This window comes from Colobus angolensis, unplaced genomic scaffold (assembly GCF_000951035.1).
Source record: "Colobus angolensis palliatus isolate OR3802 unplaced genomic scaffold, Cang.pa_1.0 Scaffold35, whole genome shotgun sequence".
Taxonomy (NCBI): domain Eukaryota; kingdom Metazoa; phylum Chordata; class Mammalia; order Primates; family Cercopithecidae; genus Colobus; species Colobus angolensis.
In genome coordinates, this window is record NW_012116821.1 from 6125883 (window position 1) to 6138252 (window position 12370).

Sequence of the window (12370 nt, forward strand, 5' to 3'; positions counted from 1 at the left end):
CTGTGATGATAAATGGAATCAGTTTCCCCAGGTCTTACTTTGAGACCCACATTTAATAGTGCTGATGGATACTGGGGTCTCGATGCCACTTTATACCCCTTCTCATACATGAATTCATGATGTCTCCCCCAAATAATCCCTACTTTCTTCTGAATTCTGTATCTCAGTAAGCAACGCAAACCCTAGGTAATTCAGATGCAGACAGTTCTCAGTCCATACCCTGAGAAACAATGTTCTTCAAGGAAAGTCTCTATAATTGTTCTCAGTGTTGTGATATTTATGGTTACCATCTAAGGGTTTGCTAATTCAAAGTTAGCGTTTTCTTACAGTTATTTTATAAATATACCAAGGATACCAGCCAGCCCCACAATGTAGCCTCAAGAACTGCTTAGAAATGTGGCTGTGTAACACTGCACTGCTCCCTGTTTTTGAATCTTAAAATTTGCTCCTTGTTTAGGACAAAATATTTCCCGCTTGTGACTCAATATATAGTATTCATTCTAGTAAATCTTTCACTAAAGCATCACTTTTATCCTAACTTTTAGGAAAGAAATCTGTCCTGGATATGACAAAAAGGCTGCAAAAAGGAAAAGGAGCCAGATGGTAACCACCTAAGTCCAGTAACCATGTGATCTTGAGACTTTTTATGCTGAAATATAACCCCACTCACTTATGTACTCTAAAATGTTGTATAATCATGACTTAGTGCCACCACTAAATGAATAAATATGGAATGTGTTACATTTAATGTGCTCTGAGGGTACAGCTGTGTATTTTATTATATACTCATAAACCCATTGATATACCTGAATAAACCACATCCACCTCTAAAGCATCATTTCTCTCCATATGATCCACTTAAAACTGCAAATGGCTTAATCTAGTGTCTCAATACACTTAAGACTTAAAAGGAGACTAAAGATGAACAAGATGAACATTTTGATAGCACTTTCTACAAAAAATGCTTTATTTAAAAATATGATCTTTTTAAAAAGGAGACAACTTTTATATACACTTACTTTAGAAACAGTCAAAAACACAACAAAATAAATCCAGATTTAGAAATGATGATTTATAACATACAATACTGGTGTACTGAACAAGACAGTTTAAATGTATGATTCTTTTTGTCCCTTCACATTTCAATAATTCACATTTGTTAAAACTAGTGGTTGGGACTAAAGAAAAGGTCATATCTGAATCCTTTCCCCTTCAGAAATCTGTCACCCTTCTGGGCAGTTACAGAAATGGCAGCAGCTAGGCAGTGTTTGTATTTCTTTGGGTGCCTGCCTCTGTGTCAAAAAATATATCTCTGCTTTTATTCATTTTTCTATGAAATTTATTTTTATGTGGCTATCAGGCCTGGTCATATGTCCCAGGCCTTTTAAAATCTAAATTTCTAAAAATGGACACTCCGTAAGGGCAAGGAGCATACACTGCTATGACCTCACTGGACTCAGAGTTTAATGCTCTTAGGTTATCAGCAAGAGACATGATTTTGATACTCCAGTTAGCACTCCAAGCAGCTATCAACCAATCTTTTTCAGCATGGTAGTGAAATATTTCAAACCATATTCAAACATCTAATATAGACTTATAATAAAACAGGAAAAATGGCTTGCCAAATTAAAGTGCTATGAGCTACTACATTCAAGAGGTTATCTTGATTTTCTTTCATTTTTTGAGATGGAGTCTCACTCTGTCGCCTAGGCTGGAGTGCAGAGGCGTGATCTCAGCTCACTGCAACCTCCGCTCCTGGGTTCAAGCAATTCTCCCTGTATCAGTCTTCTGAGTTGCTGGGACTACAGGTGCCCGCCACCAAGCCTGACTAATTTTTGTATTTTTAGTAGAGATGGGGTTTTCCTATGTTGGCCAGGCTGGTCTTGAACTCCTGACCTCAGGTGATTCACCTGCCTCAGCCTCCCAAAGTGCTGGGATTACAGGCGTGTGCCATTGCACCTGGCCTATCTTGATTTTATAATCTGATGTTTTAAAAACTATTTTTCACCATGGTCACTGCTTCTCAAACTGGGGAACTCTAGCCATCTTCCGGGAGTGTCACTTTTTTTTTTCAGACATAGAGGTTTAAAAATTTTTTTAATCTTAAAAAGTCCTGTTGTATATATTCACAGGTAAAACAGGAATAATTTTAAAGATAAAACACATGACTTCAAAGAAATTACAAGTTGACATCTTGGACTCTACCCATTGTAGTTTATCTCCTATGAGGAGGATTTCAGTAATTACAGCTGTGAAGCAATGACCTAGGAGATCTTGATTTCTCAAAGTGTAGCCAGGTCTTTACTGACAGTGAATGTAAATAAAATTCAAGGTCTTGGTGTATCCTCCTGAGTTCCATCTTCAGATATAATGTAATGCTCTGATTAAATATATACAGTCCTGTCTATACTGATCAGGAATTAAGTCAACGAAAGAACTCTGGACTGATTTTTATTTTTCGTTGTTTATAATTAGAGGAATGCTGCAGTTAAAGAAGATTACTGCTTTACAACTAAAAATACACAACATGTGTCATCAAAGGGAGTGGAACTCATGAAGCTGAAAGATTAGAACTTGACCCAGTGAAAATAATGGGGACAGTAACTGGGTGGTTTTTTCCTTCTTCCAAATTTACATTAAATTATATTATCCCTATTCTTTACTGCCCTTTTGGCTGAAGAGGTAAATACATGGTATTTTTCTGAATAATTAATTATATTACCTCCTCTAGAATCCCAAATCCACTAGGGATTCTTTCTTGACCCCAAAGGGATACTTCCAGTATGTCATGGGTATAAACTCAAACTGCTTGCCAATTGTAACACCTTGTCAAATAGAAAGTCAATAGCCATTTTCTGTATAAATAACATTTATAAAGAACAAAATTAAGATGCAAATGAAATTATGTCAAATTTACAGTTTCTTTTTTTAAACAATGGGTCAATGTCATCAACATTATCTGTAAATCAAGTTATCATCTGATACATTTAATAATTAAATACAGTTAAATATGACAATGGATCAAAAATGATCCTAGCTAGTTTAAGGATTAATCTAATTAATCCCACAATTTAATAAGACCATCCCAACCACATGTTATGACCTTAGAAGTTTCATGAGGATGCCACACTGCACCTATACACACTTTATCATGAGCTTTAAATCGACTGTAGAGTTTTGTGGTCTTCCAGTCCCAAATGTTTAATTTTCCATTTCCATCTCCTGAAATCACATAACTATAATGGGAAGAAAAATAAATTCAAATTATTCAAATACCTTAACCTGGTAAGGTGAATGAAGAACAGGGGAAGCTACTGTCTTTTCACATTAACATTAAAAAAAAAAATCCAATGCAAATATACAATACTCAGAATAACAGGTAGAACATGAAGCAGTCTATAATTTGAAATTCTATTTTAAAAAACCTCCCAACCAATCTAAGAGTAGAAAATTATTTTTAACTGGGAAGACTGGGAGCCCCAGGGGCCACAGTGAATGAGGTTACACAATCAGTCTCTAGATAGTCAGAAACAGATATTGGAGAACCAATTCCACATATAGCTAGGGAACACTTTTAGATCTATTCCATCATAGTAGGCTCTACCACTTTCATAATTACTTTTTGGCTTTAGTATCTTTTGAATACATCTAAGACTGAATCAGAGGTAGGCCCAATTACTAAGCTAAACATACAAAGTTATTGGGATTTCTAAATTACTTCTACCTATACATTTTAACTAAGAATCATGCTGTAGGCTTCACAAATCTAGTGTGACCTAGAAATATTTAAAAGTTGCATTAGAGGTTTCAGCACAGACAAGCTGTAGTGAAGCTGTAACTGCAACACTGTAATACACAATTAATTCTTTTGGTGTTCATTCAGTCATAGCAATACAGTGCTTATAGCACTTCCAGTCTTGCTTAGAAAAGCAGAGAGAAAATAAGGCTTTGGTTATATAGAGAGGGATTTATTAGGTGACTAAAGGGCATAAGCCTAAGTAATAGAAGGGAATATACTAAAGCAAGAACCTAAAAAAAGCAAAATGTAATTTTCCTAATTTGTTCTCGCCTTTATAGCCAGCATTTTGAAAATGTTAACAGATTATCGAGTTTTCATAAAAATATATTATGTGAGAGTGATGTGTAAAGTGTTATTTGTACAACAACAGTTTATATCATATTTGAATACTAGAATGGATTAGAAGTTTTAAACTTACCTCATGTCTGGTGAAAAGTCCACCTGACAAGCGTAGCCTGCTACCATATGGCCCTTAAAAATTTTTTTCTTGTTTAATCTAAATCTGTTCTGTGCTCCAAAAATTAAGATTTGGTTGTCCATTGATTGGCATGCTAGCCATTTTCCTGTAAATTCAATAAATGAGGTATTTTAGAGAAAAACTAAAACATTTTTAAAAACTTTTTATTTTAAATATGTTCACTGTGATTAATATAACTTTTGCTCTCAAATACTTTATAAGACTAAAAAATAAATTTACTATACCACCTGTAAAGTGTTATAAATATGTCACTGGCAAGAGTTATTAATATATAAACTAAAGGCTTTTGCGTATACAATCCTATATCATTGAGCACTCTCATATAAAAGCTTTTTTTTATAAAAAGAATAAGGAAATACAGAAATTCCAAGTTTCATGTTAAAGAAATAAGCTAAAAGTTATGAAATGAAATGAATTTATAGTAAGTATAGACAACAGAACTATGGGAAATAGGAGAAAGAGACTTATCTGTGGTAATCATGGAATAAAGAAAGATTAACTGGTGAGAAAGCCTAGCGTTATAAAATAAAACTATACAAAAAAAGAGGTAATTTAAAAAAATTATAGTAACTTTTTTAACGGCTACAATGCTTTTCTCTACTTGGGATTCATCAAAGCCCCTAGAGCCTAAACTGCAGTGTCTATAGTCATGCGCCACTTAACAATGTTTCGGTCAATGATGGACCGCACATGTGACACTGGTCCCATAAGACTATAGTGCCAAATTTTTACTGTATCTTTTCTATGTTTAGATACGTTTCAATACACAAATGCTTACCACTGACTACATTATTCAGAACAGCAACATGCCATACAGGGGTAGAGCCTAGGAGCAACAGGTTATACCATACAGCCTAGGGTAAGTAGGCTATACCATCTAGGTTTGTGTAAGTACTCTGTATGATGTTCATAAAATGACAAAATCACCTAATGCTGCATTTCTCACAAGTAACCTTGTTGTTAGGAATGCATGACTATACTTCCATCCTATATACAGTCATTCCTTGGTATCTGTTGGGAACTGGTTCCAGGATCTGCACCCTCTACCCAATACCAAAATCCACAGATGCTCAAGTCCCTTATATAAAATGGCATAGTATTTGCATAAAACCTACACATATGTCCTGTATACATTAAATCATCTCTCGATTACTTATAATGCCTAACATAACATACATGCTTTGTACCTAGTCGCTACCCTGTGTTTTTTAATTTGTATTTTTAATTGTTACATTGTTATTTTTTATTGTTTGTTTTGTTGAATATTCTGGACTTGTGCTGGTTGAATCCCAGGATGTGGTGCTCATGGATACGAAGGGCCAACAGTACATGTAAACATTACTAAGTAAGGAAATAGATTCAATGCCTGAGTGGGTAAATGGCCTTGTTCAAGACGGGCACAAAATCTGTAATAGGCAGTTTAAAAATAAGCTACGTGAAATGTAGATGCACAGTGACGAAGTATATAATCTAGCAATTATCAAAAAAGGATTCACTTAGGTTGCTTTTCTTATAAAAAAAGATAGAGCATTTGACAACTATTACCATTTGCTTGTGTCAGAGGCCCTGATGGAACAGCAAACTCTTCCTTGCCCCATTATGTGAGTTGACAGTGGCTTTGATGACAATGTCCCCCAAATATCAGAACTCCCACTTTAAGACTCTCATGTAGAGCTATAATCATATCAGTATATTGTCAGTGTATCTGTAGCACAAATTATCTTGTACTGAAGACAATGGATTAAACAATATTAAATAGATTTATCTTTTTAATTTTTGCCTGAGAAAATTTTTTATAGTGAACTGCTAAAGTGTTCTCATTATAAAGAATCAGAACAAAATTTCCTATCCCCTGAAAGAGCTTACAATAAATCATTATTATTTTTTTTTTTAGAGAGAAGGGTCTTGCTCTATTGTCCAGGCTGGAGTACAGTCATGCAATCATAGTCAACTTCCTGACTCAAGCAAACTGCCCATCTTGGCCTCCCAAGTAGCTAGAACTACAAACATGCACCACCATGCCAGTTGATTTTTAAAATTTTATTTTGTAGAGATGAGGTCTCTCTATGTTGCCCAGGCTAGTCTCGAACTCTTGGGGTCAAGTAATTCTCCTGCCTTGGCCAATCATTATTAAGTGATGTACTGAACGTGATTCTGTTTGGAAGGAGAATGAGAAAAGAAAACTCTGACCGGGCATAGTGGTTTAGGTCTGTAATCCCAGCACCTCGGGAGGCTGAAGAGGGAGGATAACTTGAGCCCAGGAGTTTGAGACTAGCCTGGGCAACAAAGGGAGACCCTTGTTTCTTAAAAAAAGAAAAAAACAAAAAAGAAAAGAAAACTGATAAACAGAAATCTTCTGATGTTCAATCAATGTTAGCAGTAAATCATTCTTTTATTTTTATTTAAAAAAAGACACAGAAAAGTAGGTGAGGTGACTTACATATGAAAGTCAGTAATTCTTTCTAATATTGTAAAGATTACCTTATACAAGTAATGGCACTGTGACGAACTTTCCCAAGAAGGAAGGGGCCAAAGTTCTTTTGAATATAGAAATCACACCGTATCTTAAAAGCTCATTTAAAAATACAATTTACATACTAACTCACCATTTGGAGACAAAGTCACTGCAGGCATTGAGTGCATACTGGGTTCTGCTATATACTTGAAATCCACAGGGATATCCCTAAAAATTTTAAATAGGATATCAGAATAAGCAATTTTTATAAAGTACCTTCTGAAGAATTATCTCTGGAACAAAGGAATAATATGCAAATAAAAGCAAACTCTTGAAATTATGCATTTAATAAATCTTTCATGAAACTTTCTGGAAGAAGAAAAATCACAGGATGACACTGCATTGCTTATGGTGAATCTTGTACTTCATAAATGACTTTCCATGATCATTATAACAGTGACAGTGATTTTGTTTTCTATTTGATTTAAACCTGGCCTTTATGTTAAAAAATCTGTTACTAAAAGTTCTTAATAATGTACCATGGCAACGGGTACACTAAAATCTCAGAATTCATCACGATATAATTCATCCATGTAGCCAAAACCCATTTTTAGTCCAAAAGCTATTGAAGTAAAAATAAATAAATCAATTAAAAATGTACCATGGTAGGGCAAAGCAAGATGTCTGAGGCAAGCCTAGGGTGAAGTGTTATTTTACAAGACAGTCAACCTTAACTCGAGTGGGTGAGAGTGTTAAAGAGCCAGCAGCAATGCAGGAGGATGGCAGGCAAAGCTGTCGGGATCTGTGAGCTGGTCTAGCCCATCCAGAAATGATGATAAATTATGATAAATAAATGCTTGGTACCTGGACTATTTTCAGTTTACATGTAAAGCATTTCAAATGTGTTTGGTGAAGGAGAAAAACACATTTTTTAAAAAAAAACAAACCTCACGTGAGTGATACAAAGAAGAAAAAAAAATCAAAAACTAGCCACCTAAATTTAGAACCATCAAAGGTTCTAAGTGCCTTTTCATTTTCAATATTCTCCAAGCTAAAAATCCTTTTCTGAAAGGAGTTTTGGTCTTGTTGCTTTTCATGAAACCAGAAATATTTTTCAGAGTAATGTGTGGGAAATGTAATCTGATGAGTAACACAGATTCTACAGCAGCAATTTCAATTTCAAACCCTGTTTCAAGTTCCAATACTCTGGTTAACTGTAAAACAATAATAATTTGCCTTAATATAAGGATTTTCTCTATTTATCCATCCATCCAGCAGAAGGAGCAAATGACTAGAAGAAACTTCTATGAGGGTCGTGGTCAGAGGAAAACATTTTCAGGTATAATCTGGGGAATAACATCATTTGTCAGATCTCCAACCCTTTATACCTCTATGGTACCAATGAGAACTGACATTTAGAATGACTCAAATGTATTAAAAAGATCTGCGATCGAAAAAAGGCTTGTTTCTTCCTTCCTTGTACTTATTGTTAGTGCTTAGTTATTTTACAATATGAATTAAAACATGAGAATTTTCTAAATTAACTGTATTCCAGGTTCATACTGATCAATGTGTTAACAAAAGTAAACAAAAAAATTCAAATGGATACCTTATTTCAAGGAATCTTCATACCAGGAGCTTGGAAGAAGAATTTGAACTACGCTGTGGACTTCATTATTTCTAGCAAAAATGCCTGCTAGGCATAAACACAACATGGCTTGGCACGGTGGGTCACACCTGTAATCCCAGCACTTTGGGAGGCCAAGACGGGTGGATCACCTGAGGTCAGGAGTTTGAGACCAGCCCGGCCAACATGGCAAAACCCTGTCTTTACTAAAAATACAAAAACTAGCTGGGTATGATGGCACAGGCCTGTAATCCCAGCTACTCGGGAGGTTGAGGCAGGAAAATTGCCTGAAGCCAGGGGGCAAAGGCTGCAGTGAGCCGAGATCATGCCACTGCACTCGACACTCCAGCCTGAGCGACAGAGTGAGACTCCATCGCAAAAATAACAAACAAACAAACAAACAAACACAGCACTATTTTCTAATTGGATACTGTAACTCAGTATAATAAGCTAGTAATTCATATCTTGCAAATAATCTCCAGTTTATAAATGAATTCACCAAAAAAAAAACCTAATAAAAGTCTATGAATTTTTAAAGCTAAAATATAAACAACAGTGTCAACTTCTATAAAATTTTCTTTAAGAAATATTTTACCAAAATAAATACCTTCTGGAGAAAACACGTCTATGACATTTCATGCATTTGGTCAATTAAAATACCATGAGTTGGCCCGGTGCAGTGGCTCACGCCTGTAATCCCAGCACTTAGCGAGGCCGAGGTGGGTGGATCATGAGGTCAAGAGATTGAGACCGTCCTGGCTAACCTGGTGAAACCCTGTCTCTACTAAAAATACAAAAATTAGCTAAGCATGGTGGCGCACGCCTGTAGTCCCAGCTACTCGGGAGGCTGAGGCAGTAGAATCACTTGAACCTAGGAGGTGGAGGTTGCAGTGAGCCAAGATTGCGCCACTGCACTCCAGCGTAGGTGACAGAGCGAGACTCTCCCTCAAAAAAATTAAAAAAAAGTTGCTGAATATCTAATAGTCTTTTATTCTCCTTTAGAACATAATACAGTTAGTTTGTATAGTTTTATTTAAGAAAGCCAAGTTTCCTTTGTTTTCTTGTATTATTATGGTACTCTAAGCAAGTACAGAGTATAAAAGTTTGGCAAACACCACTTGTCTGAAGGCCCCAGTGTTGCTAATTTTCCCAGAGAGGAGGTCAGCTGTCACTTTGCGGAGCTCAGGGTGTCCCTTCCTCTCCTAAGCAAGTGGCCATCACTAGTAATTGCTCCTAGGGATGATTTATGCAGTGACGCACAGCTCCGGGGCTCCTGAGCTGGTTTTGCTTCCTACTTGTCTTTGTAGCAGGACAGACCTTCACATTTATTACTTTCTCACTAATCAAATCAAATACAAGTTATTAGTACCTTCTCTCCTTACCAGTCCCCTCATTCATCTAACTATCTATCCACATGATCAAGAATTCAAGTTTTGTGAGGCCAGGAGTTTGTGACCAGCCCAGCAAACAGAGTGAGACCCTGTTTCTACAAAAAACTTAAAAATTAGCCTGGCGTGGTGGCATGCACCTGTAGTCCCAGTCACTCAGGAGTCTAAGGGAGGAGGATCACTTGAGCCCAGAGCCCAGTAGTTCAAGGTTGCAGTAAGCTATGACTGCACCACTACATCTAGTCTAGGCAACAGAGTGAGATCCTGTCTCTTAAAAAACAAAAAACAAGCTTTGGAATCAGTTTGATCAGAGTGTGAACTCTGGCCCTTTCGTGTCCTATATAACCTTGGGCAAATTACTTAAACTATATTAACTTCCTTATACATAAAATGGGAATAACAAATGTACCTATCTTATAAGATTGCTTTGCACACTAAATCAGATGGTTCAGGTGAAATGCTTAGCATAGTGACTGACATACAGAAAAAGCTCAATCAGTGTAACATCATTGATAATTATACCAATAATGACTTCTTTAGAGATTCAGCACATATTGTGTGCCAGGCACTGTGTTGGGAACAGACAGTAAGCATGACTCATACCATTCTTTCTCTCATGGTTAAGAACTTGTCAGGAAAGAGAACAAATAAACAAGCACCTGAAGTATGCTAAAAGCTGTGGAAAGCCAATGACAGTGTAGGATGATAGAGACGAGGCACCTAATCTTATCTGAGGACTGGTCAGGAAGGCTCTCATAGTAACGGTTAAACTGAAGTCTGTTTTTTGTTGTTGTTTTTTTTTGTTTTTGAGATGGAGTCTCGCTCTGTTGCCCAGGCTGGAGTGCAATGGTGCAATCTCGGCTCACTGTAACCTCCACTTCCCAGGTTTAAGCGATTCTCCTGCCTCAGCCTCCCAAGTACCTGGGATTACAGGTGCGCACCACCACATCTAGAGACGGTGTTTTACCATGTTGGCTGGTCTTGAACTCCTGACTTCGTGATCTATCCACCTTGGCCTCCCAAAGTGCTAGGATTATAGGTGTGAGCCACCGTGCCCAGCCTGCAATCTATTTTTTAAAAATTATATATTTATTTATAATTTTTAATTTTTTTATTCAGATGGGGTCTTGCTCTGTCACCCAAGCTAGAGTGCAGTGGCACAAGCATAGACCACTGCAGCCTCAACCTCCCAGGCACAAGCAATCCTCCTGCCTCAGCCTCCCGAGTAGCTGGGACTACAGGCCTGTGCCACCATACTAGCTAATTTTTGTATTTCTTGTAGAGATGGGGTTCGAGAACCCAGGCTGGTCTCGAACTCCTGGGTTCAAGCGATCCACTCAAATCAGCCTCCCAAAGTGCTGGAATTATAGGTATGAGCCACTGTGCCCAGCCAAGTTAAAGTAAAATCTAAAGAATGACATCATTTGTAACAAAACAGTATCATGACTTTTTAGGAGTATTTCCTAAGATCTGAGAGGAAATGAAAAAAAAAAAAAGAAACATACTAACATTACCATTAGTTTAATAAAAATTCTGTGCTGACCAATGTTTTACTTTAGAACACCCACATACACATATCCTTAAGCCCTGTAATTGCTCGATTATTTAAATATTTACCAACTTCTTTTATACCACTCTATATTTAAACTTGAAAACATCTAAAGGTAGAAACATCAGAAAGTTTGAGTATGATCAAACTGTTAAAGTACATCAAACAAAACAGAACATGTATATGTATGTTTATTCTCCAGAGTCTGTGCAAATGATCTAAGGTGGCTCATATAAAACTTGGTGTCCATATTAGATACTCTGTAAAAAAACATTTCTGAAGTAAGAAAGATCTTAGCTGTAAGGTAGTCTCTAACATGGGCTATATGTTAAGACTACTCTCCACTACTTGGGGATAATCTGAAGGGATGTAGTGGTGGCAGTGGTGAGTGTGGGAGAAACTACAATTAAATTACATTAAATGTTCAGTCACCCAGATTGTCCTGACAATGGTTAGGGACCTGCTCAGGTCCACAAAGGGACTTAGGTATAAAGAGGAAACCACTGGCTGTGGTTCAAGGCTTTCCACTTGTTAAAGCAGAAAAACTTGTGGGGGATGGAAAGATACACTTTTTAGTCCTTGCTAGGAGGACTCATGGCTGAGCTGTGCTTCGTAACTGACTGGTTTCCATTCAGTCATTCATTTTAACAAAAAGGTTAGTAAGCATTTTTTTGCAACTAAATTATAGAACACACAATGATATGTAATGAAACGAGTATATTGCTTAACTTTAGAAAAATATTTTTTTCCCTAGGAAAGTACAATTAACCAATATATGACTAGATTCTATGAGTAAAACATCTGTACCAGAGTGATGATATGGGGTTACATGGTTTGGCTCTGTGTCCCCTCCCAAATCTCATCTTGAATTGTACTTCCATAATTCCCATGTATTGTGGGAGCGACCCTGTGGGAGATAATTGACTCACGGGGACGGTTTCTCCCATACTGTTCTCGCATGGTAGCGAATCAGTCACACAAGATCTGATGGTTTTATGAAGCGAAATCCCCTTCACTTGGCTCTCATTCTCTCTCTTGCTGTCACCATGTAAGAAGTGCCTTTCTGGCCGGGCG

The 12370-nt window shown here is 36.8% G+C and overlaps 1 protein-coding gene across 2 annotated transcripts in view; it reads right to left on the minus strand.

Moving 5' to 3' along the window:
• Positions 1-943: 943 nt before the first annotated feature.
• The window catches only part of CDC40 (cell division cycle 40), a 52720-nt gene continuing 41293 nt past the window's right edge, over positions 944-12370 (minus strand). For both annotated transcript variants that reach the window (XM_011952800.1, XM_011952799.1), the window contains 3 exons: positions 6884-6960; positions 4218-4362; positions 944-3236 (listed from right to left, as the gene is read on the minus strand). In XM_011952800.1, the coding sequence (XP_011808190.1) occupies positions 3059-3236; positions 4218-4362; positions 6884-6960 (400 nt within the window). In that variant the 3' untranslated portion in view covers positions 944-3058. The remainder of the gene's footprint in view (positions 3237-4217; positions 4363-6883; positions 6961-12370) is intronic.